Raw genomic sequence first — 15373 nt, forward strand, 5'->3', positions numbered from 1 at the left:
CTTGGGACTGCAGTTCATTTTCGCAAGCACGAGTGGCTGTCACTGGTGTCTGGTGTCAAGCCATTGATTATCTTTTATTGAACGATGTCTAATATTTGCTGGCAAATTACAGAAGACTATCGAAGACTATAGGCTAGGCTTTTGGGATCTTATTTGGAGAAATTTTCTTGGCACATATTTTGTCATACGTCCAAAGATGTCTGTTTTGGATGGTAAGTTTTCTGTACCAGTCGGTAATGAGTCGGATAGCTACTTTCCCATTGCTATTGTTTGGTCTTGACAGTTCTTATCTTTTCCATGACTATCAGTCACTTCTTGACTTCTCTTTTTAGTTATTAATGATTTCAACTTTTTAGAACGCAGTGTGTTCTTTTTACTTATCTATATTTCTGATGTCTTGAATTTAGGATACTGAGAATATAGATTTCACCACATCGGTATTATGCAATACTGGGAATTGCCAAATTAGGCTAGTGGGGGATATTTTCATCTTGAGTGATTTGCATGTCAATTGTACCCAGAGCTTGGTTGCTGCTATGTCTATATTTTCTTAACGTAATAAATCCTGTATTGAACACAGGGTGAACGAATCGCAAATTGACTGGTTCAATAATGGAGGGGCAGGTAGCCTAGCGGTTACCGAAAGGTCGCTGGTTCGAATCACAGAGCGGACTAGGGGAAAAATCTCTGTGCTCTTGAGCAAGGCACTTAACCCTAATTGCTCTTATAAGTCGCTCTGGACAAGTACATCTGCTAAATGACTTTAAAAAAATATATATGATAATATTGACCCAATAGGCTTGACTTGGTCATGGCATAATGGATATAGGAAAAAAATTCTAGATGTCCATTAAAATCCAATAAGCCAACATGTGGGTAGACATTTGCATGGCATCATATGTAACAATGTTCCATTTCACCTATTGTAAAATAATGTGCTTGCTTGCTTATTAATGACTACAAGCTGCCTCGCTCATTGGAACACAGGCATGCAGTTGTTTCAAGAAGGCTTTATGACTGAACGTCTTTAAACTGACCTTATCCTCTGTCTGATAGTTTTGAATGGTTCCAGCAGAATGAACGAACTAGCCCTCTCCCTCTCCCTTTCATTCTCTCCTTTCTCTCCTTTGGCCTCACACTCTTTGATTGTTTCGAATGGTTCAAGAGGACTGAATGATGAAATACCTCTGTCGCTTTCTTTCTCCCGGCAGATCTCAGCAAAGCCGGGATGGCAGAGTTTCAGGAGAAGCTGCGGCTGCAGCATGAGACCTCCATGCACAAAGAGCTGGAGAAGCTGCTGACCACAGCCAAGGGGGCTGAGCAGGAGGTGGGCCTGAGGTTTGGTGCGAGAGTACCTGGTGCATGTTTGTGGATCCAGGGTGGTTGTTTTGGAGGAGTGAGGAAATTTCTTGGCATGCTGTTCTGAGAGGGTAACCGGATGGTGAATGACCTGTGTGTCTCTCGATGGGTCAAACACAAATGCACACACTTCACGATTTCACAACATGGATTCACTCTTTCTGCCTCTTTCTGCTCCTCTCCCCATTTTTTTTCACCTCCTCACTCTTTGCCCCCCTGTTTACTTTAAGCCCCAGCAGGCAAGATGTTCAACTCTTTCTCTATATATGATGTAGGCCATACATTCCCACAGAAATCATTGTCACTTTTCCTCACCACTGAGCCCTCACCTTACAACGCATCAGCTATTACCATGCCATCCAACAAGCACAGCGCACAACCCATCAAAACAACCCATTTGACCAGAAACTGGAAAGACAATTCTCCCTGCTTAGCAAACAGTTTGTATGCAGTTAGCATTGCTACTGCTAACTAAAGCATTGGCATGATGGCAAAAGCTTACAAGATAAGCATTCACTCTTTAGAGTAAGTGGTTCCTTTTTTACACTCCTCCTGGTTTCACTTCAAACACATCACATTAAAGTTAGATTGCGGAGGGGGGAGAAACGCAATTAAAACCCACTAAGGAGCCGGAGGGTTGAGGTGGAACAGTGAGATTGGCTAGGTGGGAGTTCTAATAATTATCCCAATGGGGGCATTTAGAACACACTGAACTGAAACTTACATGAAAGCCATTAAGCAAAAGTCAGAAAGGAGGGTTGCGGGCAGAATGCTTTGATTATAGGGAGTGGGCAGGAGAGGATGAAAGTCTACGCTTCACCAAACAGACTGCATCAACAGACTAGAGAAATAATGATGCATATCATTTGGAATATAAATATTGAGTTCAGATGTAGCTTATATGGCACATCAAAAAAACAATTCAACTCTGTATGCTGCTATAGGTTTGGTCAGGCCAGTGTTTTCTCGAATAACCTCCACCAGCTCCATTTGATTTGGTCTATAGAGCCCCACAGTGGAGGTGTCATAATACCCATAAAACCAGGGAAATGGTTCCAATTGTTTTTCTATTCATTTTTCCCATAGGGGATTTTAGAAGCACTTAAAATAAGGGATGTTTCATGTAGTCTTACACTGGCGTGACGCTTTGATAACAATGTAAATCTCTCTTGGACAAGGTGACTTTTATCAATAAATTCGGCTGGATTTACTCTCAAATTCGAAAATGCTAATTAGCATCAAAGTAGACATGCAAAACTACAAATCCCTGGAAGCTCCTGCTCGTCATCGCTAGCTGACACCTTTGCTAACAGGTGTTCTGTCAATTTTAAAACTTGCACAAGATAGTTCACAGAATTGTCCATTTAAAGAAATGTAGCCAATTTATTCATTACTACATTTAGCTAACATTAGAAAGCTAATCCACAGATTCTTACCGTTGCCTCAATTCAGCAGTCTCGTCCAGATCATGTCATTTGTAGTTCTTTATGACAGCCACATTGGCAGCTAATTAGCGTTTCATTTTGGGGGGGTAAATACAGGTGAATATATTGATAAAAGTCACCTTGTCCTAGAGAGATTTACAAGGTTATCAAAACCATTTCCCTGTTTGACCACTAGGTTTTATGACTCATACTGTGGTACTATATTCCAGTACAAGCACACCTGATTCAAATGTTTTACTAATCATCAGACTTGAAGCCGACTGGAGGTGTGGCTCAAGGAACTCTTCTGTGCCTTCAGCTTCCGTTCAGTCATAAACAGCGCAGCCCGGGATGTCGAAAGTTGGTGGAAATTTGTTGACGATCTAAATCTGGTCCCGTGCCCTCTCCGGATTGAGGGCCAGGAGCTCAAAGTGTGTGATAGTGTGAAGATTTTAGGGGTAATGGTACAGAAAGACTTACAATGGGGCGAGCAGGTTGCTACTATGGTAACCAAGAGCAACAGAAAACCCTTTGTCCTTCGCCGCCTTAAAAGGTTCCATGTGCCACAGGAAGACCTGGTTAGCATTTACACCGACTACAGACGCCCCACCCTGGAGTATGCCGCTCCTGCTTGACACAGCTCACTGACCCAGGCCCAGTCTGGTGACCTAGAGCGTATTCAGAAGAGCAGCACCATCCTAGGAGGATACTCCAGTTATACTGAGGCACTTCAGATACTGTCCCTAACCCGGCTTCATGAAAGATGGACACAACTCTACACTGACTTCGCTGTCAGCCTCCTAAAATCTCAATTCAGAGTCTGGCTAACCCCTGACTGAATCACAGTGACAGGCAGGAACACCTGCAGCCAAAACAAACTGACTATACCAAAGTCTACTTTACCAATCCCATATTTCTGCTCATTGGTTAATTATTCTCTTTAAGACCACAGGACATTATTGATTTAGATTTTTGTAAAAAATATATATAAATAAATGTTGCTCATATCCATTAATAGTTTGTATGCTCATGGATTTGTACTGACTGCTATATGAGTGTAATAAAAATAACTATTAGTTGAATCAGGTGTGCTGTTTCTGGAATACATCAAATAAATGGAGATGGCTGAAGTTACTAGAGGTTTGGGAGACACTGTTTTAGGCTTTAGTAATGCTAGGATTTCAATCGTGTGTCTTTTATCAAGCTATGTTTTGCATGTTAATTGGATGCCAATTTGAATCAATTATGTGGATTTTGATCATTTGCGTCCATTCAAAGTCTGAGCCTTGGCACTTTCTGTTTCAGATTTCCAAAAAGGACTTTGAGGGTTTTAAGAACCTCTTCCACAGATTCCTCCAGGTAAAAGGACCCTCTGTGAAATGGGACAAGATCCACAAGCCCCCAGAGGATCTGGTGAGTAGTTCGGTTTTAACCCTGGTTGTCTACACGCCACAAGCTGAAAGCTCAGACATTTGTTATTTGCATAAGAAATTACAAGACTTTGTCGTACAGATCAGCCTATGTCTAAAAATGGTTCCCTTCCTTACCATTGGAAATCTATTGTTTCAGCAGGTGCAGACCTATTTTCATGTTGCCCCTCTTGTACAAGGGATTGTCTGACCTGTAGTTTCTTTAGTTTTTAATCAGCTTTGTTGCATATTTAGTGCTAGTCCACAAACTAAGGTCTCAGAAACACTGTTTTGAGTTTAGCTTCTCTCTGTGTATGTTGGATGAGATTGGATCTCTAGGCCAAAGCTCTCTTCTACAATGAACATCCACACCCCCATCTGAACAGATAGATGCCAACGCGGCCCCTTTCAACTGAACATGAGAGCTGTGGAGTTAGTGGCTGTCAAGTGACACTGGCTCTATGGGGGCAGAAGGCTGTGGTCCTGTCGTACTGCAGCAGAGAGTCTGGGACAGAAAGCCCAGCCAAGTCCCAGTACACCACCCCCCATACCCCCCCCCCCCCCCCCCCCCGTCCTTTCCCAGCTGACTGGAACAACTGAGGCTCCAGTCAGAGAGGGAGTGTTACATCTGAAGGGTCACTGGGGCGTGGGCTTTTCCCCGAGTCTAAACGTCTAAGAACTTAGCGTTTTGAGTAGTGCTGGACAAGAGACCGCGCCTATGGTGACAGGAGGTAGACTCCGTTTAAAGGAAGGAGGGGGGCGTTTCAGGGAGACCTGGGCTGGAACCACTGACCCATGGAACACTTAGGCCACATGCAGGAAGGCTACATCCAGTTGGTATATAGTTGCACACACTTGTTTGTGAGTCGGTACATTCCCAAGCGCATGAAGCCCACAGATCTTAATGAGTACGTAGTAAGGGATGGAAACAAGCACCCCACACCAACAGAACTGAAACGAGGTAACCAGATCCAAGAACACTGTGTGTAGCTATGGGCCAAAGCAAGCCAGCTATTTATCACCTGGGTGACATTTCAGTATCTCAGAGCCTGACCAGTATCTCAAAGCCGCCCCCCCCCCCTTTCCCCAAATAACCCCTAGCTCATAGGTTACCCTATAAATAGCCTGACCTTTCCAGCATTCGAAAGCACAGCCTTGAGGGAGCAGGATTCTGGCCTGGGGTGATATTTGGCTTACCCTGCCCCAAGCCCAAGTTTACACTCTTTCCACCCACATGCATGGGTGGGTGTGTAGTCCTATCTGCTCTAGCAGCCTCACTGTAGGACTGTCTTTGGACAGCCTTGTTTTGGGGCGTGGTTCATGGTCACGACCATAAGTAGAGAATTTGAAAGCGTATCTGGACTCGTTCCGCACTTGTGACATCGAGACATCGTGTCACCTTGGAGACCTTGAGTTTGCAGTTGTGTTAAGTTCAAACAACTCGGTTTTAAGTTCTTACGAGTTAAATCTCGTCGTGTTGTATTTGTTGTTATCGACAGAAGCTGTATGGCTCTGAAAGGGTTAATCGTTTATCCTATATAACAGTAATGTCAGTCTTATGCAATAAATCTGCACATTATTGACTTGTGAGTTAATGTACCTAATTGAGTGAATCTCACAAACAGTCCATGCAAAGTAAAGTGGCTTTCTATACTGTCTACTTCTCTACCAGATTCCCACAGATTCTCCATTCCCTCCCAGTTATGTAATTGCTCATAGGTCAATATTGCTTATTTTGCAGAGATTGACTGTTTGAATGGTTGAAGTCCATGGCTGCTACGCACCTCGAGTTTGCAGTCTCAATATTTAGTAGTTCTAAGGCTTCATCAGCTAGCTAAGTGCTTGGAAAGAACCCTACATTTTGAGTAGCCTAGTGAATAATAACGTCCCAAGAATGGAACCTTGCGGCACTACAGTATTTATAGGAAGCATTTCAGACAATGTACAATCAACCTGTACACATTTTGATTTGATAGTTTTCCACATTCTAAAGGGATTATTCAGGTTCTTTGCTGTTTCACGCTAGTAAAACTCTGACTAACTAATGAATAAGTGAGATATGTGTTTCCCTTCTCTAAATCTAGCCCAGATTGGACTGTCTTACTTTGGCCCAAACCACATTTCTTTCATGAATTAACTCGGTTAGATCCCCAGAAAACCATGGATTATCTGAACACTTATGACTTCGAGCGACTGAAATTGTCTTGAAAGATCGCGCAGGAAGCCAAATAAAATGTTCTAAAATTCTGTTTCCTGATAATGGGTGGTTTCGCCTTTGTAAAGAGAACTACGTAGCTCACAATGAAAGTAACCTGTTTGTCATCGAGAGTAATGGCACTTCACCTTAATAGCCCAGACTGGGGTAAACACATCTTATTGTGCTGTGTTATGACTGACGATGGAGAACCCACACCTTCAAACGCTGTGTGGTCTTGGCTCCAACACAGCCATGAGAGACTGTATGTTGAGAAGGATCCCCATAAGGTAAGAAACATTGGTATGTCTTCGAGAGCAAAATGTTCACGGTGATCATGGCAAGGAAACAAAACACGAAGCGTATTTAAATGATTTAGGAAAACAGCCTTAATGTTGTAAACAAACGTCATTATGGTGTCATCCAGAGTCACATTTATTTTTTCAAGCTATAGCACACAACATTTTACATACAGCAGGTTTTAAAGGACCAAAGTGTTTGTGTTTTCATGTTTGCCATGGAAAAAAATCCCAATACTGGTATCATCCCCAGTGGCGTGTATTCATGGATGCCAAGGGAAGCCAGGTTTATCCCAAAAATGTACCAACATTTCCTTCAATTCGCAAGAGGCTGAATGTATCTCACCAGAGAAAGCATACGAGCGAGTGAAACAGCGCCCCTCTGTCTCTATGTGTAGACCATCTATCTGATGCTGTCTGGTCAAAAATAGTATGACATTGTTGCCGCCCGTAGCATTGAATGCAAGGGAAGCCAGCGAGCATTTGGCCTTCCTTGATGATAAAAAAAAACAAAAAACAAGTGTGGCTCTTATTTTAATCAGCGAACTGAACTATGAATGGTCCTGTCACACCAAAAAAAGTGTCAAGGGAAATCTATTTGGATTTGGCTTCACTCCAATCACATCAAGAGCAATACATCATTGACACAAACTTGATTAGTTTAATCTTGTTGTGTTGTCCTCCAGTTGCTAGCTAGCTAAAATGGACCCTTTCCTATACTGAACAAAAATATAAACGCAACATGCAACAATTTTACTGAGTTTTACAGTTCATATAAGGAAATCAGTCAATTTAAATAAATTCATTAGGCCCTAATCTATGGATTTCACATGACTGGGCAGGGGCACAGCCATGGGTGGGCCTGGGAGGGCATAGGCCCACCCACTTGGTAGCCAGGACCTGCCAATCAGAACGAGTTTCCCTCCACAAAAGGGCTTTATTACAGACAGAAATACTCCTCAGTTTCATCAGCTGTCCAGATGGCTAGTCTCAGACGATCCCGCAGGTGAAGAAGTCGGATGAGGTCCTGGGCTGACATGCTTATGTGGTCTGCAGTCGTGAGGCCGGTCGAACGTAATGCCAAATTCTCTAAAACGACGTTGGAGGTGGTTTATGGTAGAGAAATGAACATTCAATTCCCTGGCAACAGCTCTGGTGGACATGCCTGCAGTCAACATGCCAATTTCACACTCCCTCAACTTGAGACATCTGTGGCATTGTTGTGTGACAAAACTGCACATTTTAGAGTGGCCTAGCAAAAGGCCATGTAATGATCATGCTGTTTAATCAGCTTCTTGATATGCCACACCTGTCACGTGGATGGATTATCTTGGCAAAGGAGAAATTCTCACTAACAGGAATGTAAAACAAATTTGTCCACAACATTTAAGAGAAATAAGGTTTTTGTGCATATGGAAAATGTCAAAAGTGTTATTTCAGCTCATTAAACATGGGACCAACACTTTACATGTTCCGTTTATATTTTTGTTCAGTGTAAATTAGCCATGGATGGAGAAGGATTTGGACTTGTGGTTTTACTTGATTCTCCGTACTGGCCAATGATTATAACGCCAATTCTGATCGAACCATAAATTCATACATAGTGCCCCTGTGCTCAATTTTTTTTTTTATACACCTGTCAGCAACAGGTGTGGCTGAAATAGACAAATCCACTATTTTGAAGGGGTGTCCACGTACTTTTGTATGTATAGTGTATCACGGTCGCAAGGCGTATGGACGAACAGGTTATAGAGCAAACGAGGCAATTATCAGAAAACAGGTTGTAATATGGCTTTTTCTTCTGGATTGGCTTCCCTAGTGATTTTACGCCGCTACTGATTGGACCGGCCCACATCTTGATGTGACTTTCTGACATGAGAGTTGTGAGGTCTTGGATATTGTAGAGCTTGGGCCAGTCTTTGGTAATGTCAAATGGGGGACCAACATGAAGATTTAGCCTAAATGTTGTTTGTTAAATCCTTGTTGAAGATTATTATAGCCTGTATGTCTTGAGGGAAGTATAATTGTAGAATGACACGGCTCTCCAGACTCCTATTCATTTAAAAGGGGGCTATGGTTGTGGTGATAGTCAGCCTAATAGTAGTTGAGCTATTAAAGTGTTTTGAACCCTCTGCCACCTAACAACTCACGTGAGGTTGTAGCTTCTTTTAGTTTTTTCTTAAGGAGTTCCCTATTCCTGCGTCTTACACGTTGCTTTGTGTATTTTCCAATAGTCCATACACACTGAATACAGTACACACGGTAAAACAATACATTGGGTTTGTTGGGAGAGTGCGTGCAGGCTGCCTCTGTAGCCTATAGGGCTGTTTCCCAGACTGTAGGCTTAGTCATAGACTATTTATTTTATTTAACTAGGCTAGTCAGTTAAGAACAAATTCTTATTTACAATGACGGCCTAACCCGGACGACGCTGAGCCAATTGTGCGCCGCCCTATGGGACTCCCAATCGCGACCGGTTGTGATACAGCCTGGAATTGAACCAGGGTCTGTAGGGATGCCTCTAGCACTGAGTGCCTTAGACCGCTGCACCACTCAGGAGCCCCTCATGTGACTAGTAAGAAGTAGCCCATCACTTTCAATGGTGAGTCTCCATTGAACATGTTTTTTAGTGCAGGACTAGGCTTTCTCCTAATATGTCTGGTCCTGGAGAACACTGCCCATAGCATTGGGAAATCACATTTATAAGCTAGATTTGAAATGGCCTATCTGTGGGAAGACATTGTCAAGATACTGCGAGGCAGTTTGAGTTCCTTCATGGTCGCACTCTCATCTCGATGGTTCGTCTCATGGTGTGAGCGGTAAGGAAGAGGCCTGGCTGCCTGTTACCATGCCAACTCTGAAACTGTAGCCTCCCTCCGACGGTGCAGGAAGTGTGTGTGTGGAAAGGTAGTGCAGGAGGTGTCATCATACACTCCCATCATACTCTCCTGCATCTGTCTAGGCATTTGAGGATGATGGGAGGGAGGTAAAGTTAGGTGTGTAACGGATAGTGTTAAAGTTAAGGTCTTGAGTATGACACACAGTCTATAATTACTCCCTGTCCTTTTTGTCCTCTTGTGTTGTACATCTGTCATCTTTCCATTTGCCAACAGCAGAGCCAGTAAAGACCAGAGGGCATGTTCCTTCTCCCTGGGAATTATTCTAAATGACGAAGTACAGGAAAGGAAATTCAAATGGAAGTGAATTATACCCACAGTCTGACTATACCACATCTAGCTTACACTGTATTCAGTTCACAGTAAAACATACCATATTAACAGTTTGCCTTTTTCAATTATGCAGGCTACCGCTGTACCTTGACGTAGGCCTACAATAATTAAATATAGTAGGCCTATTGTTTTTTCCTACTGGACAAATCTATTTCTGGACCCTTCAAGAGGATTTATGTTTTTAATTTGGCATGAAGATACAGTATGTAATATTGATACAAATAAAACGCTGGCCAGATACATAGTTTACACCAGCGTCATCCTTTACCTCTGATAACTTTGCTACAGCCTTTGTTGCTGTCCCTCCTTTGTCAGGGGTGATTTTTTTTGGGGGGGGGGGGGGGGGGGGCATTTTCTGTAGGGGTGTTTTGTTCTCCCCTCAGTCCCTGTGTGAGGATGTACTTTATCTCCACCGCTCTGGGTTGAGACAGCTGTCGCCATGGCTTCACTGAACAGCACTGTTACATAATAGGAGCCTGGAGTGATGCCAGCTCCCCCCTCTCCACCCCTCCTACGCTCCAAAACAGAGCACCCCCCCTCACCCTACCTTGAGCAACGTCAATACTGCCCCCCAGCTGTCAAACGCTGAACTGAAGATCCAACTTTCACAGGGATTGATATAGCAGTCGGCAAGTTGAGTCTTCTCTGTGGTTACCCCATTGGACAGGTGAATTATTTTATTGAAAACAACCAAACTGCAAAGCATTGCTGTAGCCTAAACAGATTTCTGGATCCTCCCCATTTCTTTAATTGAAAATCCGTCAACTTGTCATTTCTGTGTAACTTACTACTTTGTTAATGGAGGAACGTAGGACCTGCACTGAAGCGTTCTAACATTGCCAGTCTGTGTGTAAACATCTACATTTTTGGGCAAGTGATCATAATCTTTAGGCTACTCCCAGTATCTGACCTGCACCTCTTTCCCTCCCTGTTGCAGATCCACCCCTATGACAAGATCAAGGCCCAGGGGCTGCCGGACAGCGTAGCGGCCAGCCTCAACAAGCTGGTGGTGGTCAAGCTCAACGGAGGCCTGGGCACCAGCATGGGCTGCAAAGGCCCCAAGAGTGTCATCAGTGTCCGCAATGAGAACACCTTCCTGGACCTCACCGTCCATCAGATAGAGGTATTATATTGTACTGTAGTATACCATTTTTGGTCCGAGAGAACATAACACTTAAAAAAAAAAAAACATATACAAATATTCAGTATGAGAATGTCAACTAGAGCTAGTTATTGTAGTACTAGATATTTATTTTTCTACATTTCTACATTCAACATAATTTAGGGAGCCAAACTCCAGTAATAAAAATGTCTCCTGAGTGGTGCAGTGATCTAAAGCAGTGCTAGCTGCGTGACTACAGATCCTAGTTCGATACCGGGCTGTGTCACGGCTGGCTGCGACCGGGAGACCCGTGAGGTGACGCACAATTGGGCCAGGGTCGTCCGGGTTAGGGGAGGGTTTGGCCGGCCGGGATGTCCTTGTCCCATCGCTCTCTAGTGACTTCCTCCGACACATTGGTGCTTCCGAGTTAAGCGTACATTGTGTCAAGAAGCAGTGCGGCTTGGCGGGGTTGTGTTTCGGAGGATGCATGGGTCGCGACATTCCCATCGCTGCAACTCCTGTACGGACAAGACTAACTTACTACTAATTGGATATGACAAAATTGGGGAGAAAGAGGTTAAAAATAATAATTAAAAAAATAAATGCCTTCCCTCTCAGCACTTAAACAAGACATTCAACGTGGATGTGCCTCTTGTTCTCATGAACTCCTTCAACACAGACGAGGACACCAAGAAAATCCTGCAGAAGTACACACACCACCGGGTGCACATCCACACTTTCAACCAGAGCAGGTAACACACGCACACAGACGTCCGCACCTACAGAAATGTACACCTGGGTTGTGTTCAGCAGGGCACACTGTTTTTAAAGCGTTTTGCAATGTAAAATCCTAATGAGCATTGCTCTTGGACAAGTTCAGGTACATTCCTGTTTCGAAACATTTTTTCTGTACTGGACATGATCCTGTTCTATTACGATCCTCAACTCTTTCCTGAACATCCTCCCTCTTTTTACACTCATCCATCTCTCCTCCACTCTCCATTTCACTCTCTTCTCACCTCTACCTCACTTGACAGGTTGTCATTGTAAATAAGAATCAGTTGTCATTGACTTACCTGTGTAGATAAAGGTAAATGAATGTTATTAAAACTCTACTCCTGCCCCTCTAGATACCCGAGGATCAACAAGGAGTCCCTGCTGCCCGTGGCGAAGGACCTCGGAATGCACGGCGACCACGCCGACGCCTGGTACCCGCCCGGCCACGGAGACATCTACGCCAGTTTCTACAACTCCGGCCTGCTGGACAAGCTGATCGCCGCGGGCAAGGAGTACATCTTCGTGTCTAACATAGACAACCTGGGCGCCACCGTGGACCTGTTCATCCTCAACCACCTGATGACGCAGCCCAAAGACAAGCGCTGCGAGTTCATCATGGAGGTGACGGACAAGACCCGTGCAGACGTCAAGGTGAGCAGAGGTTTGTGTGCTAGCTAGAAGCTGCCAAGGGGTAGTGCTGGTTTTCCTTTCTCCCTGGTGGTTCATTAAATTGTTAATGTCGCTGATGGTCAGAGTCCACCCATCTCGGCAGTATTTGGGGACCTTGGGGCTAAAAATGTAAGACCATTAAAAAGAGTGATAAAGCAACAATGGTAGAGGATAGAATGATCATGATGAAAGTGAATTCCCTACAATTGTATGATCCATTTTGTGATGTATTATACCTCAATGTAAAATGGCATACAGCCTACCATTTCTTTAATTTCCTGACTGCTCATGCATGGTTCTGCCATGCCTCTCAATCTCTCCGCAGGGTGGCACGCTGATCCAGTACGACGACAAGCTGCGTCTGCTGGAGATTGCCCAGGTGCCCAAAGCCCACGTGGACGAGTTCAAGTCGGTCACCAAGTTCAAGATCTTCAACACCAATAACCTTTGGATCTCCCTTGCCGCCATTAAGAGGCTACACGAGCAGAACACCATGGACATGGAGATCATCGTCAACCCCAAGGTGAGAGGACAGGGGAAAGGCGAGTCTTTAAATGAGAACTGGTATCTGTATCTAGAGTGGGTTTAGTTCGTAGCCATGTGTTTTAGTTTACTCTTAACCATCCCATTTTATATGAATTAATATTTTTCGGGCAGCTGTCACCCATGGCAACTCAACTACGATTAGCATAACAATGAAATAGCTGCCACAAGCTCACTGGACGTTAGCACCAATTACCCCTCAACTACCTCCTCCCCAGACGCTGGACGGTGGCCTGAACGTGATCCAGCTGGAAACAGCGGTGGGCGCCGCTATCAAGGCCTTCGACAACGCCCTGGGCGTCAACGTGCCCCGTAGCCGCTTCCTGCCCGTCAAGACCTCATCGGACCTGCTGCTGGTCATGTCCAACCTCTACAGCCTGGACGCCGGCTCGCTCACCATGAGCAAGAAGAGGGAGTTCCCCTCCACGCCACACGTCAAGCTGGGCAGCTCTTTCACCAAGGTAATGGAACCAAAATGTAGATTAATGCATTTTGTTGAGTCATTATGGCAGACATTTTGATTTTCTATACATTTGTGTGGGTCTTTTTTTATTGGAGGTAGTCATTCTTAATATTTTATGATTTGACTTGTTATGGGTGCAGGTCCATGACTTCCTGATGAGGTTTGAGAGCATCCCAGACATGCTAGAACTGGATCACCTCACAGTGTCAGGAGACGTCACCTTCGGAAAGAACGTCTCTCTCAAGGTAAAGGCTTCATACCCAAAATGGTACCTCATTCCTATTGCATAGTATCTACTTGGAATACAGAAAATTGATACTGGGCTACTTTTGCTTGACATCTCTCTCCAACTGTAATGTTTTGTTGTATTTTGTGTTACATTTGTCTACTTCCCCTCACTATCCATTCCACAGGGAACTGTCATCATTATTGCCAATCACGGAGATAGGATTGATATTCCTGCCGGAGCAGTGCTGGAAAACAAGATTGTATCTGGCAACCTGCGCATCCTCGACCACTAAGGCCTCCAGGACAAGCCACACCTAGGACTGTTTTAGAGCAAGAAAGGTTATCACTGTGATTCACCATTTCAGATCATTTATCTGCAGCTTACAAAGAAAGACTTGACCACAGTCAGGGTCATTTTAATCCGTTTTAAATGGGTGGGATGGTCCTCCTAATGAGCGTTGATGTGGTTCAGCACACCATGCAAAAAGTTTTACAGGGTTTTAAGGCTGTGTTCACACAAGAGCTGAGCTAATTGATGACAAGGCATATTAGTGGGAAAATATCAGAATTGGGCTGCCTGTGTAAACAGCATCTGTTGCCAACTCTGACCTGAATAAAGTGCAATATGGATTCAACTTGTCAGACCTGTCTTGATTTTAAAACTAGAATAGTTTAGTGGCCAATCAATAATATAAAGGTGCGGCCTCAGATGAAGTGCCCACCTCAACACTCTTCCTGGAGAGCTAGTCCTGTAGGTTTTTGCTCCAACCAGTGCACCTGTTTCTAATTATCTGGTTAGAGTGAAAACCTACAGGAGGGTAGCTCTCCAGGAACAGGGTTGGAGAGCCCTGGTGTAATGGTTCTCTCAATCAAGGACAGCAGATGGACAGAGAAAAGGCCAAAGTAGAAATGCTTCCATATTGTCCCATGTTTTATTCAGTTTCCTGGGATTCAAGACAAACACTCAGATTTCCAGTTTGCCACACTTCCTTACCCATCTTAACCAGAGCAGCAATGAGTGCCCAACAGTCATATGCTCACAGACAAGCATACACAGGCACTCAAACAGTATACTATTGTAAAGAAGTCTGTCTTTGATATTTATCAAAAGTAGGCACTTTTGAAGTAGACCACTTTTTACTGGATGGTGCTTTTTGTTATATACACCATTAGATCCTCTTGCATAAGGTGTAATGCTCACAGTGTAGACAGGCAGTGAATAGAACTGGGAAACAAGACTTTTGGTTGGAGCTCGACTACTTTAAAAAAAGACAAACCAATCAGAGGCTAATGTTCGTTCATGCATCCAAGAAATACAACGGGTGACAATGCTTTAAATAGAATGACTTAGCTTGGGCATTAGGGAACAATTGTGCATATATAGTCTGTCAATGCTCAAAGTGGCATTGTAAAAGAGAAATTGCTCACTCTTACTGTACAGACGGCACAGTAAAGGTTTAATTTAGGGCCGTGGAAGGGAACGCTGGAACAATTGATTGGAAGGAATTTGTTTGCAGTTGTATTCAGTGCAAATTACGCTCCATCTGAAGCTCTCTTTAGAGAACAGTGTTTTAGTCAACTTAAAATGCCTTTTATCTTAAACGTGAGTGTGTCGAAGTGGCCTTGTACTTCGTTGACCGACGCAAGATAAACAATATGCTTTCAACCTGAACAAC

The 15373-nt window shown here is 43.9% G+C and overlaps 1 protein-coding gene across 1 annotated transcript; it reads left to right on the forward strand.

Annotated features, from left to right (window-relative positions):
• LOC120032407 (UTP--glucose-1-phosphate uridylyltransferase-like) lies at positions 1-14332 on the forward strand. Its single transcript, XM_038978489.1, has 10 exons — positions 1-212; positions 1212-1327; positions 4089-4196; positions 10853-11038; positions 11636-11769; positions 12148-12445; positions 12789-12986; positions 13225-13467; positions 13610-13714; positions 13883-14332. The coding sequence occupies exons 1-10, from the start codon at positions 197-199 to the stop codon at positions 13988-13990; spliced, it is 1512 nt and encodes a 503-aa protein (XP_038834417.1). The 5' UTR covers positions 1-196; the 3' UTR covers positions 13991-14332.
• The last annotated feature ends 1041 nt before the right edge of the window (positions 14333-15373 follow it).

Source organism: Salvelinus namaycush, chromosome 39 (assembly GCF_016432855.1).
Source record: "Salvelinus namaycush isolate Seneca chromosome 39, SaNama_1.0, whole genome shotgun sequence".
NCBI classification, from domain to species: Eukaryota; Metazoa; Chordata; class Actinopteri; order Salmoniformes; family Salmonidae; genus Salvelinus; species Salvelinus namaycush.